This window comes from Apis mellifera, linkage group LG5 (assembly GCF_003254395.2).
Source record: "Apis mellifera strain DH4 linkage group LG5, Amel_HAv3.1, whole genome shotgun sequence".
NCBI lineage: Eukaryota > Metazoa > Arthropoda > Insecta > Hymenoptera > Apidae > Apis > Apis mellifera.
The window spans coordinates 7,044,435-7,065,450 of NC_037642.1; the positions used below are offsets into that span (position 1 = coordinate 7,044,435).

Below are 21,016 nucleotides of genomic sequence, written 5' to 3' on the forward strand. Positions count from 1 at the left end.
TCCCTCTCTCCCTCCCTCCTCCCCCGTATTGGCTATCTCTCTCGCGTACGCAGAGGCCGTACACGTGTTCGACGTCGCTCTCTGTCCTCCCAACGATCTCTGGCTGGTACGCGACTCGCACGCGCGTACCCTTGCCAGGAACACTCCTGGGAAAAGGTCAGACAGTCAGAGGCCCAACCTACGAAGTGAAATTAGGTCAACCCCTGATCGTCGTTCGTGCATGAATTCCCTGCTTCTCTCTCTCTCTCTCTCGGATCATAAGAAAGAGAAGACCTTGTTGCGCTCGTCCGTCTCACTCTGCGTAGCCCGCAGGCTTTCTCGAAAACCGTGCACGTAACAGCTTGTACTCTCGAAGAGAAATAGGTTACGTGGTTTAGAAATCGAAGGGATGAAGCAACAACACATTGTTGCTTCGAAAGTGAAAAGCGTAAAAACACGCTTGTAATAAAAGTTTTTTGGGTTATTGAAATAATCCAAGGATGATTTAGAGATAAGAGGAAGTTTTGTTATTCGAATAAGTTATTAATATCGATTAATTTTCTCGTTATTGCATATAATAAGGTGACACGATGATTTTAGAATTCAATGTAATCTGTGTCGGGAAAAATACGGGATACGTTTGATATATTCGTGTTACATATTTGCCAAGTTGAATCATATTGAAGAAGAAGGGTAATGGAAAATTAACAGTCAACCCGAATAGAGAGTGGCTGTTGATAAGCCAAGAGCAATTTCGTCGATATTTTATCAATTATTCAAGCGAACAGAGGCATAGATGGACGGTGTATCCTTGGCCCTATTATCGAGCAAACTATGGTGCCCTTAATATGCTCGAAGGTTAAGCCTGGCCAGTTATAAAGACGTCTCTCCCGCGCGCACAAGAAACGAAAGCTGATTATCAGTTAATCGATAAAGAGAGGCGTCTTTCTTGACAACCATCGGGTGTTTTCTTCAAAGAGTAACTTCAAATTTTATAATAAATTTCTAAAATTAAAGATACCCCAATTCTGACGTGTCTCGAACATTTACGTAAATATTCTTCTTCTTTAGAATAAATATGAAAAATCTCTGACGAATCTTATTTTGCAAATACGCTTTATCTTCATCTCGTCGAATGCCAGCAACGTATAACGGAGAAAAGGAATATTTAAATTCATTTGTCCAGAGATCCAATTTATTTTTTCCTCGAATAATCGTGTCGAGATAAAGGGGAGAGAGAGAGAAAAAAAAAACTTTTCCTTGTTCGTTAAATATGCCTGAATGGGGAAGAAAATGTTTCGACGAGAGTTTGAAAGTGGAAACTTTGAAAGCGGAAATGTTTGAGAAATCAAACTCTTTCTATTCTTCGTTCTATTGATTGATGTGAAAAGGTACCATTTTATTCCTGTGTTTCTTCTTTTTCTGTTCGCAGATAGAATTACAAAAGGGAAAGATAGAAACATTATTATAAAAAAGGGGAAAAAAAGAACCCAATTCGTTCATTTTGCGTTATTATTGCCAAGATAGAAATCGAAAAGCAAAGAATTAAAATGTAATTTTAAGAAAATTCTATAAGCGAACTAAATTATTTGTTTAATAATTTTTGAAAGAACAAATAGAGAATACGAATAATAAAAAATAAATTCTAAAAAGATAAAGCTTTATTTTACATACTATTTCATTGTTGATAATTTTATTTATTCATTGTTTATTCTGATGACAAAAAAAGTAGGACAATTGGAGAGTATATATGCAGTTTTTGACTTCTATCCTTTATGTTGTATTCAAATACGGTACGTATGTGCTTTTAATACGCTCTTTCAGTCGTGCATTCTTTTAATTTAAAAAATGAGTAAAAACGTAATCTTTTTTTTCGAGTTAAATTTAACGTTAACTTTCCACTTAACTGGATAAAATCGCATTTTAAAGTACGTTTTATTTAAGTATGTTTCGTATTTTCGATATTATCTTTGAAAGAGTTTCAGTAACGATAAAAGGTTTCTGATGGAAAGAAAATGGCGCCCGGTTCATCTATTTTTCACCGTAGAGCAATATACGTATCCGACAATTTCCGAGAACTCATAAATGACAATCAGATTGTATCCTCTGAAATTAAGGTCAAGTTAAGCAAAGCATTATAGGATTTCTCTCAAACCCTTGCCACTTCCTGGATGGGGGTTGAAACAGGCCTGTTAGTCGGCTGCCAATCGCAGCTCGATCCAATTACTCGACCTGTCTGTCCTACTCGAGAGAATACTAAGTTACTTTCGTGCATATTCTCTCTACTTATAGTGTGTCGGAATGTTACGCGAATACGATTCAGAAACAATTGGATTAAAATCTCGAAAAAGTCGATAATTTAAAAAAAATATTTGTACGATGGCTATATGGAAGTAATAAAGATTCTTAATTATTTTTCCATCCTAAATATATTCTATCATAATATCATTAAAATAAATTTATTTTTCAAACAAATTAAAATATACAAGAAGAAAGCGATTTATTAAATTATTTCGTCACTCATTAGGTTAGCGTGGAGAATATGGATCGTTTAAATTAATCGCAAAATTTCAAGTCTTATAAAATTGCTTCTGTCTATTGGATATCATCCGACGATATAATCTGATTGGTTTAATTGGTTTGCTTTTTTACCACTAACAAATTTTGTATCTGTGTAAACAAATAATGTATATTTCGTTTTGTTGTTTCGTTCACTTTTCTTTTTCACGTTTTTTATTCTTTTATGTACATTCTTCTTCCCTTTTGTATCTTGTTTTTACTGTCCATGCTTGGACGCGTTTATCGCGCGTACCGAAGCCATGACATTGAGACGTGGAGCATGTAACAGTTCCGGACTTTCGTAGCTAGAATAATCGAGTCTGTGCCGTGCGATGTTCGCTCCCGTATTCCCGGGGCCACGTGTTGCATCGACTTGCCTTCGTACCCCTTCGTGTATCTCCGGCCTGCTCGGTTTCTAAGTAGAAAAGTTCGATTCGTGGTCAGACAGGGCGACGCGGCCTTCGAAACGCACTGCGGTCTCTCGGAGCTCTGTGGTTTTTTTAGATTCCTTCTTTTCCCCTCTCCCTCTCTGATTTTCCTACCTCTTTCCCGAGGCCCTGGGGATAATTTTATTATTGTTTACGAGCTTGTCTACCCGGCATTCCGTCTACCATTGTATAATATATTCCCGTTAATTGACAATTAAATAATCATTGCATAGTCAATCATAATCGGATCTCGAATTATAATTCAATTGGAATCCGGCTAATTCAGATTATTAACTGCGCATGCGCGAGCTAATGCCTACAAGTGCTATGACAAGAAGCTAGCTAACCTAGCTGCTTTGAAGAAGATATGATTCTTTTTCGTTTCGTAATTTTATTTTTTGTTATTGTATAACATTTTTAAGCTATTAATTTTTTTTTATAAATTGTTTCAAATCTATTATTAGATATAACGTATGAAATGATTCGATACAACTTATTCCTTCCGTTTAACGTCGTTAATTTTGAACCCGAGCAATTCTTGTTAACGAAAGCCAACTGCGTACATCAAATTTGTCAGCGTGCCAACATTCAAATCAACTTTATTACTTGTAAAACAATGCCTGCTTTCACGACAGATTTGAAATTTTGATTGAGGACGAGAAATCGGGATAGTCGCAAATTTTCATGTTTCCTTCGTGTGAGTGAATTGTTTTATGTAATCGGTAACAATACTGAGACTTCTCGAACATCATTGAATCGTATTAACCTCTCTGGCATCCGACCTCTCTCGTGGACAATCACTTTGCGTTGGTCCTTCCTAATCTAGCTATTAATATCTCTGTATGGCTGGCTTCAACAACACGCGTCGAAGGTAATCGATTGCCTCGATAATATAGATTGTGTTCGGTGATTGGCAGTGTCTAATTTTGGATTTGCAGCATACAAGCTTACTTGAATCTTTGTTCCGGATAGATTTACGTAGGCGAACTAAAAACTGATATTTTATATCTTTGATTTTTTTTGAAATTCAATGGCCTTTTTGGATTGAATTAAAGTTCATCAAAAAATCGATACGAGAAAGGATATTAAATCGAAATATTGATTTCTTGATAGAAATTTTTAAAAATCGGATAACTTGATGATATTAAGAAAATATATTTGAAAAATATTTGAAAAGATAATTTCAAATATCATAATTTCATGTATTCGAACAAAAAAAAGTAATTTTTTTACACGTGGAAACTCCAAGAAGCTTTTCAAGTTCATTAAATTTCATTTCCAAATCTCATGGAATTTATAATTTTAATTATACATAAAACCAGTTTCTTCCTTAAAGAAACGTACTTGAGTCATTCGCTATGCCGTAGACGGCATAGATGAAAACACCTAATCATCCGCGGCTTATATAATCCCCCAACAAGCGCACACGTCGCGTTGAATTTAGTCGGCTGTGGCGGCCATATTGGTGTCTCTGCGCGATTGTATCGAGAGAGTGGAAGAGTCCGTCCCCGGTTCTCTCTCGGCGGTAATCGACTCTCGACGATGCATGCTGGGTATTGGGTAGGTGGGTGGTGTTACAGGGTCGTCCGTGGATGTTGTCGGGGAAAGAGACGCGCCGCGCCGCGGCGGAGGGAAGGGGAAGGTAGGGAGAAAGAAGAGGTAGAGAAGGTGCCTCCTAGTGACCCCCTCTCCAGTCGACTGCCAGAGGCAAGTGTGGAGTGTAGAGGTGTGTGTTAGAGCAGGAAAAGGAGAGAGAGACAGCAAATATATATATATATATATAGAGAGAGAGAGAGAGAGAGAGAGGTTTGGATACTCGAAGAGCGAAGTAAAGACAGAGAGAAAGAGAGGGTTAGTAAGCTGGGAGGGACAAGATGAGTGGTGGTATGACAGGGACAAACGGGCCACGACCGAGAAAACGACGCAGGAGCGCGCAGGTGCGCTTTCCTCGCGCGATACGTTGTTGTTTTACGAGACAACGAGAAGAACCGACCGCGCGCGCGAGATACTTGAAAGCGCGTTTACATAGTAGCCAGTCAGTCAGAGAAGGATCACCGATTGTCTTTTATAAACTTCGTCATTTTTTCGATTACGACCTTTTCTTCTATGTTCATTTACTCTATCTGTACATAGTCAATGTCCAATTCGATTTATTATATTTCTTCTATATCTTTTGATTTATATTTTCTCTGGCTGATATTGGTAATCTTGGTGTAGCGCGTTGTAAACTACTATTAATGCATTCCCAGCAGTAGTGTGTTCATCATTGTCGTTGTCACATCATCGCGATGTCGCGAGAGAGTGAGATCGTGTCGCGATAGCGTGTCAGTTTTCGCGTACGTCGAGTGTGACACCTCTCTTTAGTCCGCTTCTCGTCGTGATGTGTTGCATGTGCTGCCGTCGCGATCGTCATAGCTTGTATGTCTGCTGCTGCTGCTGCTGCTGCTGTTGTGTGTCCCGTCGAACCGCGCTGCGCCGTTTGCACCAACGATGACGAAAGTGTAAAGCACAGTGGGTAAAGTGGTGGTGAGAACGTTGTTGGTTTATTGGCAGTGAATACGTGTTCTAAGATTAAGTCGGTCCCAGGTTCCGTCCACCTGGCAAGGGAGGCTGCTGTTTCTACTTTATCTCATTCCCCCCCTCCTCCTTTCTTGTATATTCGATTCTACTTCTTCTTTTTCGTATTTGGCAAACGATGTTTCGCTCTTGTTGCATCCTCTTTGCTCCTTCTTTCATCTTCGCAAATCTGAGATCGCATTATTTCTCTGTTTCTTAATTTTATTTTGGATCATTTGATTTTTCATGATGTTGAGTAATAAGCGATAAATGTTGAGAAATAATAACTTGGATTAGATTTAGATTTTTAAAGCGAAAGATTATATATATTTGATTTGAGATGATTTGAAATGGCAGCCTTGTTTTTCTGTTTTTTTTTTTTGTTTTATTTAATTTTATTTATTTTTTTATTTTTTTTTTATTGCTTATTGTCGAACGCAGCATCGATTACGCAGGTGAATATCGACGAACAACTGAGTCCAGCTGACGTCACGTCTAACACGTATGATATATATATATATATATATATATATATATATATGCCAAGTTAAAGATACAATTTTTAGATTTACATGTTTAATTTATATGATTCTGTGCGGTTGAAATAATTGCTGCTGGCATTCTTTTATTCATTGAATTCTTTTAGTTCATTATCCATGCATTTAATCAATTACTTGAGTAATTAAATACACGTACATACGTTTCAAATAGTTTCATAAAGAATATCCTTTTGAAAGCACAAAGAATCAATATTTTTTTTTTTTATATTTATTACAATATTCTTTTATAAATATAATAATTATGTAATTTAATTAATTAAATGTAATAATTCTTTTTTCTAATTAATACAATATATATATATATATTCTCTCTAATTATCTTGAATTATTGTTTATTTAATTATTTGATTTTAATTAGAAATTTGTGTTAATAAATTTTTAATTTTTTATGTTAGAAAGTTGCAGCTAATAAATTTTTTTCATGCTTCACGGAATCGTAAAAATTTTTAAAAACTAATTACGAACTTGCATTATCGTCATTACTTCTAGCGTGAGAATTCCATTCATAATTGGTAATTAGCGATCGATAGTGCTTTTGATCAAAAGAGCGAGTTACATAGACTGTTCCATTATCAATGGAACACACTTGAGGAACAATGAATAAGATTACAGAATAATTATTTTGATTCATTTTATCGCCGATTTAATATATTTGGAAATTTTATGAACGATAGTTTTAGATCATTTTTTTTTTTTTTTCATTTTTAAAAATTCCAACGATAAAATTTCGAAATTTATATTGAAAGCAATACCCGTCTGTTATCTTGACCTACATTTTTCGTTCAAAATCAATCGACTACTCAAGGCCACTTCCCCTTCCCTAACTCGATATAGAACTCTCGTATTATATTATTTATTTATTTTCACAAATAATTTAATAAAAACAACAAAATATTTTTGAACCTAACCTCAATTTATCGTTAATTAAATAGAATTAAAAATACAATCTTTTGTAATCTCTTCAGAATATTATACATCACGGACAAACATATATTTCCCAATTCTACTTTGATTTAAATATTAAAATTTATTTCATCGAAACTTCTTTATTTATCTGCAGCTAATCTAACCTATAAATATAAATTTTTCGTCCTTCTTCTATAACCTTCTTCTATATATGTCATTTCATCAAACTAGAAATTAATTAAATAAGATCACATTGTCGAGAACAAGGTCAAAGACAAGTGGAACTATCCCTTAAATCTTGAAACGAAACGTGTCCTGTACACGATTCACGTCGATATTAAAAGTAAAAGCACACGTGCGCGAGAATAGCAGGTGGCGGCGCGTACGCTGGCTTTACTCTCTCCTCTCTCTCTATTTCTCTTCCACTTCTCTCAGGATCGATGAAAATTCAGGGACGGTGGCGAGCCGCGCGCATTCAATAATTAGCGCTAATTATATTTCGCGTGAAGGTCGCTCACGCGCGCGGAAACTACTAAAAGCGGCGCCCGTTTGTTCGACGCGTATTCGATAGCCACCATCCACCTTGGGAATCGATCGTGTTCCCGATGCGGTGACCTATATCCATCCGCGTACCCCCGGATATCTATCTGTCCCAACCGACGAGACGACTCCCTCGGCGCGTGAAAAAGGAAGTGGAACGCGGATTCGATCGAATATATTTTTCTTCGTTTCGACGTCTCAAGACATCAGTCAAAAATGAGAGGCGTGGTTTTTAAATCGTTCGATTCTCCTTGTTTTAAATAGAAATTTCTTGTGCTTCGACCACACGTATCGAATATTATATTGAAAGTTGTAAAATTATTTTAAAAAAAAATCTGTTCACGTTTTATAGAATCGTAAGATTTTTATAGTACAGTAATAATAAGAATTTTCTAATAATTTCTTTCTGAACGCAAAATTCCAAGAAACGTGATTGGTTATATAGGTGAGTTTAAATCCGGGCAAAATGTCGTTTCTCGGTTTGTGCTCGGTTCCGTGGGAAGAAGGAAAGATTGATTATCTTATGAAATGAGAAAAAAATGGCAAGAAATATATACATTCCTTCGTTCTTCTTTTGCAATTTCTGTTGAATTATTATTTTTTTTTCATCAAAAATAATCGTATTTCGTCGAGTCATTGGTAATAATTAATTGATGTGAAATAATTTTCGTTTATTGATAAAGATTCTTATATAAATTTGTTACGTGTTTAATGAATGATGAATTTTTTTTTTAAGATACTAATGAAATTAACGAGGTTATTGAATTATACAGGATTCTTCAAAAACAACAACGATATCAAATTCCGATTAAACATTTTTATACTGGAAGGTATTGATAGAAAAATGTAATGACATTTTAATCGTGTAAAATTTAATTGTAATCAGTCGTTGAATTTGATTTGCATAAGCAAATAATTAAAATCAAAATATTTCTTTCTATATGTTATACGCATAATCGCATAAAGTGTTTTTAAGTCACATATAAAGCCAAACTATTATCGACGAAAGATTTAGACATAATCTTCATTTTGAAATTTGAAATTTTATCTAAATCAAGTTTTTTTATCTATATAAATCAAATTTTATTTAATTAAATTTATTTTTATCAAATTCAAAATAATATTACTCGACAGATTGTACGATTTTTCTCTATAACAGACTCGAACTTCTAATTCAACCATTAACTGACAATTCCAAGAAGATATATTATTATATTTATATCGGAAATTTTAATCATATATTATAAAATAAATATTCAATGACAAGTTGTGGTCGAGTTAATTGGTCGCAAAATTTAAAAAAAAAAATTAATTTATGAGCTGACGGAACGGTTTAAAAAAAATATATATAATATTCATAAAAATTTATAAATACAATAATACGATACGAATAAATTTATAAAATAATATTGATTTTTTTTCGGGATTAATAAGTATCATTTTCGTTCTCTACATACATGATAATCTGTTATAAATATTCATTACCAAATTAAACATTCGCGTTGTAATCGCGTGCAAGATTCGAATGCCGCGGCGCTATCTATGTTATTATCGAGAACTTCGTTACAAAACATTATATAATAGCCCAGTTTCACAACAAAACGTATCATGCGTGGTCAAAATTATCTCTAAAAAACACCTAAGCGCGCGCGGTTCTATGCTTGAAAAAATATCGATGACCTTCGTTGCTTCGACCGTTCGACTTGCAAACAATCATGCTCTATTTTTATTCTAACATACTGTACATCCAAGTATATACAACAACAAAGATATTTCCTCTTTATTGTTCCGTACGTAACACGTTTTTAATTTCACCTGTGATATTTATCGTTTAACGATTAAACGATTCGATGGACCGGTACATTTATGGTAACGCACGTTCGATAATTCAATCTCTAACCTCTTGTTGTATGTTCCGGATTGATTTTTCTGAGATCATTTTTCAAAGCGTTAAAGTCGTGGGATGGGAAAGATAACGCCCCTGGACGACCCGAATGGTACAAATAACCCTGAGCTTTTTCGCAACCCTAACACCTGACACGCAACAACCTCGACACATGCCGTGGTTATACGAGCGTGTGCATACATATATATATATACATAAAATGGTCGTGCATCGAGTGTACCACTTTTCTCTGTTCTCTTCTCCTCCTCTCTGGTTTCGAGGTTAGGTGGACACACATTTACACCGTGGCCCAACGCCACGCAACTTGGCACAGGTTTTTCGGCCAGTATTGTGTAACACATTCGCCGTCGTCCGCGCTCGACAAGGCGCCTTTACAAGCGCAATGTCGTACCGTCTGCCTAGTCGCGGCTAGTTCTTCTCACGATGTCCCAGACTGCGGACTTTTTTTTTTTTTTTCCCCCGATCTCGCCCGCGAACGCGACCGGTTCAAATCACTTTCAGTTCAATGCACAGTGGTCCGATACAAAAGTAATCTCTTTGATAGGAGAAATCGATTTCGACTTTGTTGAATTTTATACTGGTTGTAAAGCCCAGGTGGTTGATTATAATTCTTTATAAGGGTTTGTTAATTGGTGCATACAGTCATTTGACTCTCGTGTGTTTTTATTTTGTGTGTGTAATTTTTAACATTTTTTTTTTTCTTTTTTTTCTAAAATCTATGGATCGTTATGGTGGAGAGCAGAAGTTTTTTTATTTTTTTCAAATAAAAAAGATTAAAAATATATTTCTTAGATTGATCACTTTAGGAAATGAAATTCGTGTGTATCGGATGAGATGGATAGAGTTTTATACGGTATCGTGTGATTTAATTGATAAGAGTCTTTTATAATTCGTTCTCACACAATTGGAATGTGAATATGAATAATCTGTATATGTGCGTATATACACTCCCTACCAGATCGGTGAATGATTCACAAGATATTCGTCAGCCAGTGACGTTCGTATTAAAACAACGTCACCGGTCAGAAGATCCATTCCGTCGTCTCTCCGTATTATGCTATTAGAGTGGAAGGCAGAATCGATCGTTAAGCTCGTTTAACGGCAAAGTGGTCCAATTACAACCACCACAGCTCTATGTAGCTTTTACCTCGTCTGAAAACTAAAACGTTGATCGTTTCTGGATTTTTCTCACGAGCATTTTGCTCCACTTTCGTATCGTTTTTCATTTTCTTGTTTAGTTTTAATTTTATTTTTCCAATTTTCTCTGTTTATATTAAATTTTAATTCGTATAACTTACAAAATCAATATTTTCAATTCATTATTCAAAGAGAGAAAAATATATCGGTATTTTAAAGAATTAATTCTTCGATTCTTCTAAGGTTTATTTTTTTCTTATCAGAATAGTTTTCTTCGATTTCTTTGTTGAAACTTTCGAGTCAAGAAATCTTATTTCGTTTAAAAAAATAAATAATTATAAAGCAATTAATCTTTGTTCTTTGACATCTCAATTAATAGTAGCACGCATAATAGCAGCAATTTAGTTTGTTTTCTTTTATTTATCTTTTATCTTCGAACATTGCCAACATACATTATTAGAAAGATTGATTTGGATCAAATTTTTAATTGTGTAAGCAAAAATTACAAATGCAATCTTAACATCTATTTTATATTTGTTCAATTTTTTTTTATCATCATGAAATAATAAATATGCTGCAATATAATATAATAGAAACGTATATTGTTTCAAAAAAAAATAAATACAGTTAAGTTAAATTTTCAAATCAAATAATTTTTAAAAATTAAATTCTTTAATTAACAGTATTCAAATGATTAATATTTTTAATATATAATATAACAAGAAGAATGCTATTAATAGCATTTTAGTTACGTACTACTAGCTTATCTTCATCTTCGCTATAAATAACGGTTTAGTTACCAAAGTAGGTTCGTTTGATTTTCAATTTCCTCTTTTCCCTTTAACCTCTATTTCCATAAATTAATGGAATCTTTCTTAAAATTCAATCACTACACACAATAGTTTTAATATTCTCTACGCTAAAAACATCGTTCTTCGATCGTTTGAGGAAATTCTGATTTAGAAGGAATCGATATATATGCGTGCGGATTGTATAACAGAGTCGAGATAGAGGTGAGAATGCAGCGCCGTTTCTGCTTGCTGCTGCTGCTCTACGGTCACACGTCGTAGTTCACTGTGGCTGCTTGCTACAGTACCACGACTACTACTCTAGTCGTCAACTAGTCGTCGCGCGTGTCGCGTGTATTCTTTCTCTGTGTGTTTAAATCGTATCGTGTTTCTCATCATGACACAAAATTTGCGTGCCCGATCATTTAGTTTCCTTATTGTACATTCCTTTACATATGTTTATCAAAAATTGGTTTTCGTGTGCTTTGTTCCAATTTTTTTCTCTTTTTTAAAATAAGGTTATAATGGTGATCATCGCATACACACGTGTTTTCCTTCTAACTAGAATAAATTAGATAAATATTTATTGGATTGGTCGCTTCAAAAAGATATGTTGAGAGATATCAAGTTTTAGAAAAGTATATTTGGCATCAATTTGATTTACATAAATATTCCTTTTTTTTTTTTAAAGATTATCTTTATAGTGGATTTTTCGATCATAGTTGATTTTTTAAATATCTATGGAAAATATTTCTTTCCGATGATTATTCATATGATTGACCAAACAAATATATTTATGAGGATTACTCAATATTGGAAACGATCATAAGATTTCATCTTTCAGTCGATTGGATATCTCGAACGTGAATGTCGTTCCCGCTTGTAGTCGAGGTGTCGCTGTCGTCTTATGTATCGGACTGTGCACAAGTTAATAGTAACGTTCGAAATACATTCGCGTAATAATTTTTCGTATAAATATACAAAGCTTGGCCAGCAAGGAAAAGCTCAAATTCCGAATTGATCTCGTCGGATTCTTGAACACACAGATTAGATTCTTCAAGGTCATAATTGTGTAATATTAAAATCTTGATTGTATTCTATGCAACACGGAACGTGAGTTGCTGCGGTTGGCTCATTGGCGGTAGTGCTCGATGAGGCAGTGTGTCACAAACACAGCTACGCTTGTTTTTCGGTTCGGTTCACGCGCCTCAAGTTTATCTTTAACCGTTCATGGTCGATCTTTTTGATTATATAATCCAAAGTGAATTGTAAACTGTAATTGATTCGAACAGTTTATTCATCAAAATGTAATCCTTAAGAGCAAGCAGTGAATATTTTCAGCCGTGTTCGGCACGATTGCGTAACACATGTGAATTACAATTGTTTCGTCGATAATGTTGCGTGGTGGCGCATTGAAGTAACATGGGATCCTTTAGTGTTTTTCAACAAATCGATCATTTTTAAATCCAATTCGTTATGTTGTGTAATATGACAGATTAATTAAATACACGCCATGAATCATTATTATATTGCTCTATCGGTAAATTAAAGATATACGTATATACCAAAAGTTAATAATAATAATCTTAAATTTGTGATTCATTATTTTTATCAATTTTTTACGAGAACTCAATTATTGAGAAATATTTCTGACGAAATTTCATTCATAATTTTATAATTGGATTAATGAAATGGAAATCTCAAAAATAATTTTATAAGACGGTTATGATTTTTTTCTCATTTTTCACAAAAGAAGCTAAAGAGATGATCTATTTATATTATAACAGTAGAAAAAAGGGGAAAAAAAGAATTCGTAATAGAAATGGCACGCAAGGTTTCACCAGTGTTCGGTCAATATTACCGAAGGTCTAAGCCGCGAACATGATTGTGCAATAACGTGTCCGCTTCTTGTGCCATTATTGCACTCTTAAATGCATCATCACGTAACTAGTCTCTCGGTAGCATCGGTGTCGTTCAAGAACTTTTACGAGTCTTGTGTAATCGACTATATTACACGTATTTTTCTTCGTAAACGACATTTAAGATTTACGATATTTAAGATTTTAATTCGTGGATAAATATGTGACGTAAACATTTTAAATTAAATCTCTTGTAAATAGTAACTATTAGTAAATAAATTTTACAAATAATTAATTAAATAAATTTTAAATATTAAATCGTTAAAAGATATGAAATTTAATTGAAATCCTCTAATAATTTAAAAAAATTAAAATTAAAAAGAAAAAATAAAACGCGAATATTAATTCTTCTTCTGTGAATAACATTTCGCTTTTGTGTGACGTCACGTGACGTAATCCATACGTATGAAGCAAAGAGTTTTTAATAAATCAGCTTTCGTTTCATGTTTGTTGTAAATTTAAGAATATAATTTATATTTGATACTTTAATCGATACTTCAGATATATTTATGTGAGTAAATCAAGAATTTGTTAATTTAAAAAAAAAGAAAAAGAGAACGTTAATTTTAATTATTAGTTTAAAAATGTTATATTAACCGCAATGAGTGCGTCCCGACGCCAGGACGTCGCGGCACCGGGGACAGTCTATTATTAGCGACATCTCTTCTCTTCATTTGACTCTCTTTAACGGTGGAAAGTAGTATCAGCTGACATTAGATAGGCAGTTCTTCGTATAATATTATTCATCGAACTATCAATGTTAAATTAAAAATTATTCCACGTTATAATTATTAATATTTTGTTTAAAATTTTCAAATTCAAAAGATTGTACTTAAATCTTTTTATTAAAAGAAAAAAATGGAATATAATATATTAAAAAAATCTCTAATAACGTCGAAAAATATCATTCTATTTTTCTCGCAAAAAAGAAAAAAGAAAAAAGAAAAATGAACCGAAAGTTTAGTTTGTACGATGAGAATTAATTAATCCAAGCTATTGGTGTGCTAGAACCATTGAAACTGGTAACACGAAAATGAGCGTTCTTTTGTTTCATCCTTTCCTATTGTCCTTTAACATGACGGGAATAAAAGCAACGAGTGTGAGTAGTCCAGTCGCTTAGTCGGAAAGCAATTTGCCTACAGGCTTGGCGCGTTTCTCTCTTTTTTTCTCCAATGTCAGGCCGATCACATTTTCCACGAAGCAAAAAAAAGTACTTCCGTCGAGTGTTAAATTAATGAGAAGGAAGTGGCGCGATGTCTCATGGACTTGTTACTGACACAATCGAATTATAGGCGCGAATAAAAAAAAAAATCAGATTTAAAAAAATATCCTCGTGTTTAATCCTATGAATAAAAAAAAACTTTTATTCTATAAAAAAAAATTTTAAATCTAATAAAAGTGTAATCGAAAACGTAATCAAATAAATCGGATACAAAACGACGATTTCCATGATATATATATATAGTTTTCAAGGAAATCCTTTCTTTTTTTAAAAGATATTAATAAATATTCCAGCGTGTTGAGAAGTTAAATAAAGCAGATCGAATGAAAAATAAAAGTAGAGAAAAAAAAAGAACAACGAAGGAGATGACAACACGAGCGAAAGATAGAAAGGGGAAAAAAAATAAAAGACAAACGAGAGAGCACGATCGAGAGAACTAACGGAAGCGAGCCAATATGAGATTACAGGGCAGTTGGGGCTCGTGCCAGATGCGCGTTTACACGGGCCCTGAATACTGTAAATGCACTATCTGGTACGACATCTCTCCTGTCACCGCCACCAGAGTAACGGTCACCGAGCTGCTGCTTTTCGGCGGTGCGATATATAATTAAAAAAAAAAAAAGAAAAATTTCGGTTATATATACATACATACATATATATATATACGTGAAATAATCAACATTCCTTTTCACCGGATTGCTTCTTTTAAAAAAGGGAATTGCAAATAATAATTTTATATTTAATTCTTCGAACTATATTTCACATTATTCTCGAGAAGAGAAATCATAATATCGTGTTCTTTTTCTTGCTGAATTTCTGGTCTTCGTATTGAATTATAGCTCGAAGGATTAAATATCATTATTAAAATGTAATTTCTTAAAAAGATTCTTTTGTATTTTTAAATCATAATTTCTCGAATTGTTTATCGTTTAAAAAAAAAACAGAAAGTGTACGAAATATATGAAAATCTTCAAATTCGGATATGTGACGTGACCGACATGATTCTTATGACGATAATGAAAGGAGGGGGGGGGGGGGGGAATGTTTTGTAAGGATAACTTCATTATGTATCGCGATGAACAACGAGGGTGAAGATTGCGTGTATTTGTAAATTCGCATCTCTATCCTCGTTTCTGTATCATCCCAGCTAAAAGTCCACTTGTCGCCGATGCAGTGTCATTGAAAACATTGCCGAGATACAATATTACGTTACGTCACATTCTCGCGAAGACGAGATCAGGAAACAATTGGATATGTGAAGAAAGACGATGGGGATTAGGTTACTTGCAAAGTATATCGTGTTCTGTTCCGGTATCGCATAACGTTTTACATTACACATTGAAGTTCGATTTTACAATACAATTTATCTGTTGAATGAATTTACAAAATTTACAATTTAGATAATAAAAAAAAAGAAAAATTTATGATCAAGTACCTTTTTACATTTTCATATTTGGAAAAATGTTATTTGTACATCGTAATGAATCATTAAAAAATATTATATAGTACTTTTATTGAGATTGTTAATCTTTTATCTCTCGCCTATCATTAAATATTTTATATTTTAACTTGATATAACATCTTGTTAACTGATAATGTTGATCTTTTTGAACGATAAGATTTGTTTACAGCAAATAGTATATATTTTAATATTGAAAAAAATATTCATATATCAGTATACAAGGTGATATATTGTAATTAACACTTATTTGTACAATCAAACTTTTTTTTTTTTTAAGCTAAATAAAAATGTATGGAAAAAGTTGGATTATTATAAGTTTTGTATTTCAAAATGTAAAAAAATTAGAATACGTTGAAATAGAAAAAAAAGATATATATTACATATTTCTAATAATAGAAATCAATCGAGTAATAATCCAGAATTGAAATTCCCTGATTTAACGACGCACATCGTGTGCCAGAGTGCACGCATCGAATGCGAGCGTATTTGTATGTCTCTATGCGTGTAGCAACTGGTTAAAATTGGAATGTAGAATGAGATTGTGAAATTTATAACTTAAAACTAGAATATAGAACATTTGTTAAAGAAACCACGAAATATACATATATAATATATATATATGAGATGTATATATATATATATATATTATGTACGCATAATTTAGTTACTTTCTTTAGTAATATTGGAAGATCACATATATAAAAAGATCTTATAGACTACTATAAGAGATCTTATAGACAGAATTACAAGTGAAATTAAATGAATAAAAATGATTGCATTATTTTATACAAGATCAGATAAACTTGTATACAGTTTTCCATTTCAAAGCCAAAAAGAATATTTATATATGTAATTTGATTTGAAATTTTATATTTCATGAATCTAATAATTTCAGAGTATAAAGAAATTATATTGTTATATATTTTTTGAAATCCCTTTTATGAAGCATATATTCCATAATTATAAATATATAGAAATATCTATATAGAAATATAAATAAAAATATTTCAGAAAAAAATTTTATTACAATAAAAAAAGAACAAAATCTTTAAGTATGCAACTTAAACCTTATGACAATCTTATTTAAATTTTATTGAAATTGACATCTAAAATAAAAAAAAAAAATAGAGAAAATCAAAAACATGCCAACAATCTGAATTTGAACGGTAAAAATATTTTTACATCAATAGTACAATGGGTATTGTCGAGTTCATGGTTAGTACAAATTCCGTAATAATTACGTCCATGCGACATAATACCATGAACTACACGCAATACAGACATACATATGAGAAACCTGTTTTGACCGCCGTGGCGCTTGTGTCGCAATAAATTTCCGGCATGTTTACTTGGAAAAAGAATTTCATCAACTTCTCACGAAAAGTCAACAAGATTTTTTTGTTGCACAGTTTCTTGGTATTTTATTTTTTGTATAATTGTGTGTAATGTAAACAAACTCGTGTTCTTATAGGAATAGTTAAATAAAAAAATCGATGTAAATAAGAGAGTAATCGGTGAATAGTTGTTTCTTGCAGTCGACTTGTTCTTTTTTTGTTCTCATTTTTTTCATTATTACTTGTATCCATCTCTCGAATATCGTTTTCACAAACACAATATTTATATGTACGATATATTCATTCTAGCCCTTTTATTTGACACATTTTTGTTACATTATATAAGACCTGTTTCCACTTGAAAATATTTTTTATTATTAATCGCGTTCAAAAATAATATTTATTATATTTATGTAATTACAACTTATTTATGTATTTACGTAGTTTTTAATTTATTGTTCACATTATATATAGATTATTATCTATAGGAAAGTTTTAGAAGAAACTTGTCTGAACATGAATATAGGATTTTCTACTTAAGATTTCATCATTATAGATGAAGTCAGTTGACATTCATGACGATTTGGATTTAAATTTTCACAATATATATTATAATCTTTTTTAAATTAAATCTTAGATAAATTTTATCCATTAATCTTTAGTTTAAAGAATATATATATGAATATATATGAATATATTAGTAAAAGATTTTGTGAAAAATTTATATATAAAAATTTGTTATATAAATTAAAATGTGTAACTTCCACTGTTGTCATGAATTGTCATCTTTTTTTATCACTACTCATTGTAATTATAATGACAATAAAAATCATATGCTGTACTGCATCTTTTTCATCATTTCATTTCATTCCATCACCTTTCAAAAATATTGTTTCCCAAAATATTATTTTCTTTAATTATTCCAGAATTTATAGAAATTTTTTTTCATATTCTTTTTTCTTTTTTCTTTCAAAATTGAAAACGAATCTTATTCGTGAAATATATTTCATATGCTGTCTCAAAATGCAGTATAAACATATATATATACAATATATATATATATTATTATCATATTTATGTAAATTACATGATTTTTCTTAAAAATAGTTTGTTTTTATACATTCATATTTAAATTTTCGCTAGTATTCTTAATGTTTGTTACACGGTGTTAAAAATGTATCTAAAAAGTAAAAATGTAAAACATTTAAAGAAACGTAACATTTTTTTTTTATTGCAATTAATATTTATATATATTATATATTTGACGATTATCATTTAGTATATCATATTTCTTAAAAAAAAAAAAGAACTTGAAATAATGTAATGTTAATAAAAATTGATATAAATAATATTTTGCTCCATAAAAATTGAATACTTGTAAAATAATAATTTGTGATTGATTATTGAAAAATATATTTCATTATCAATGTCACTTTGAGAATATGTAAGTTAGCCAATAATCTGAGAAGTTTAATATAGAGATAGACCAATTGAATGAGTAGTGACGAGAAGAGAGAGAGAGAGAGAACGAATAGGTGGGGATAAAACTCAGAATACTTTGGTTAAAAATAATCAGCTCTTACTGTGGATGGTCAGAAATTTGGGAGCAAGGTCAATCGATAGCAGCGCAACTTCCTAAACATGTGTGTAAATATGTTTCCGCTTGTTTAAATATTTACGAATCACTTGCGGATATATATCACTTTTTTTAAGATAAAACGTAAATAATCTATTTATTGTGTATTGATAAATAATCATTTTATTTCTATTATATTTTTATACTTTCTTCTATAATTAATTTCTTGTATAAATAATTTTGATAAACAGTTTTTTAAATAATTACATTTTCATATATTTTTCAAAATATCCAAAAGTATTTATTATCACAATAGTAATTAAATCTGCATAAAAATAAAACTTATTGTTATTGAAAAATGGTTAATTAAAAATGTATCTTGCTCTATAAATATGTAAGATTTTATTTCAATAAAAAAAAAAGTCTTTGTTTAAAATAATTAAAATATATTCAAAAATTTTAAAGATGAATCAAATAATGATTAAATAATATCATTAAGATTAGGATTAGTTACGTTTCTTTCATTGTTTTACATTATAAAATATTCAATTGATGTATTTTTTTATCACTTTTCATTATTATCTACATCATTTATCTCGTTATAATCATTAAAATATTTAAAGATATATCAGTAGACGCTTAGTTTATAAATCTAGCACCAGAAAGAAGCTGTATTTCTATTCATCGAATTCACCGTGGAGCAGCATGTGGAGGGAATGCTTGACGAAAGGGATGGATTCCTTGGAAGAATTTTTTTTGCGATTGGCATGTTGGCAGTGTTGTTAGCTGGTTGTGTGGCTACATTGTATATACGACCGCTATCGGCACTGCAATTATGACGATCGTAGGGTCCGCGGCCATAATTGAAAAGGTTTTAAAAATATCGATCATCGAGTAATGGAAACATAGATAAATCAATGCTTTGTAATTATTAAATTAGTATATAAAATTTTGAGAGTTAGTTAACTATTTTATTTTAAATAATTTTTCAAATTTATTTTCTTGAATTATCTATTACGCAAAATATATATATATATTCCCCCCCCCCCCCCCGAATCAGTATTCTCCCGGTGATTAGGAAATTAAAATCAGATAAAAATTTAGCATTTTAAATAAATATATCCATATTCTTAATTTGCTGATTCATATTATAAGTGATGACTTACATTTACTGTTTTTTTCCTTTGTTGCAGATCTGCCTACGTATCCTTTGGAGGATTGCTGATGAGGTTACAGGGTGATGCAAACAACCTACACGGTTTCGAGATAGATCAACATATGTACTTACTCATGAAAAAGTTAGCGTTCTAACTATGTTATATTTGTTATAACTATGTTACAATTATAACTTAGAAAATATGTATTTTAAATATATTCTTTTTTCATGAGGAATTATTTTAAATATAAGATAAAGATAATTGAACTGAAAAAATATTAATGATTGATGCGTACACAAAAATGTATTGTATGTGTATTTGATCTATAACAGTATATTTATGTAAGAAGAATGTTTGCTAATTGGTTGATCATTTCATGATCACATCATATTTTTCAGTTCATGAATATTTTATTAAATATTGTCACTGCCATTGGAATTCTTAGATATATAAATAAAGTATTTTTAAAATTAATTATACTATGTAATAAAGATATTTTTTTCATGTAAAAAATAATCTTCTATCTGTGAAATTTATATTTATCCTATTTTTCATATAATAAAAATTATAGGAATTAAAAAACTATTAATTAAAATAATTATTTATTAAATTTTTAGAAAACAGAAAAAATAGTGATATTTGGATTAATTTAATATTAATAGAAATATTTTTTATAATAATGGTATAAAAATAAAAATTAGAATTCAAATTAATTTGGTTAAAAAATTTCCAATAAATTTATGAAATATAAAAATTATTCAATAATGAAGAAAAATTCATTTAATTTCGTTTTGTTGCTGTGAAGTATAAAAAGACGCCATTTTGGAGAACACGGAGCCAAGACTAAATATGTGATCCAATTAGAACGCATGCAGCTTCAGTGAATATAAGAGGGAGAGACAAAAAAAATGTATAATGGTGACACGTCGTCGCAAAAGGGGGAACAGCCAAGAGCTAATTTATGTAATTAAACTCGCGGGATTCCTG

General features: G+C 31.4%; 1 protein-coding gene and 3 non-coding genes across 7 annotated transcripts in view; all 4 read left to right on the forward strand.

Moving 5' to 3' along the window:
- The window catches only part of LOC102655904 (DNA-directed RNA polymerases I, II, and III subunit RPABC3), a 58,882-nt gene extending 38,340 nt beyond the window's left edge, over nucleotides 1–20,542 (forward strand). For all 4 annotated transcript variants that reach the window (XM_006564170.2, XM_006564171.3, XM_006564172.3 and 1 more), the window contains exon 4: nucleotides 20,066–20,542. In XM_006564170.2, coding sequence (XP_006564233.1) covers nucleotides 20,066–20,183 — 118 coding nt within the window. In that variant the 3' untranslated portion in view covers nucleotides 20,184–20,542. The remainder of the gene's footprint in view (nucleotides 1–20,065) is intronic.
- Nucleotides 14,968–15,051, forward strand: Mir277 (microRNA 277). Its single transcript, NR_031518.1, has one exon. It is a non-coding gene; the product is annotated as a microRNA 277 (primary transcript).
- On the forward strand, nucleotides 15,556–15,649 carry Mir3730 (microRNA 3730). The gene has a single exon (NR_039518.1). It is a non-coding gene; the product is annotated as a microRNA 3730 (primary transcript).
- Nucleotides 19,624–19,723, forward strand: Mir34 (microRNA 34). Its single transcript, NR_034294.1, has one exon. It is a non-coding gene; the product is annotated as a microRNA 34 (primary transcript).
- Nucleotides 20,543–21,016: the final 474 nt, after the last annotated feature.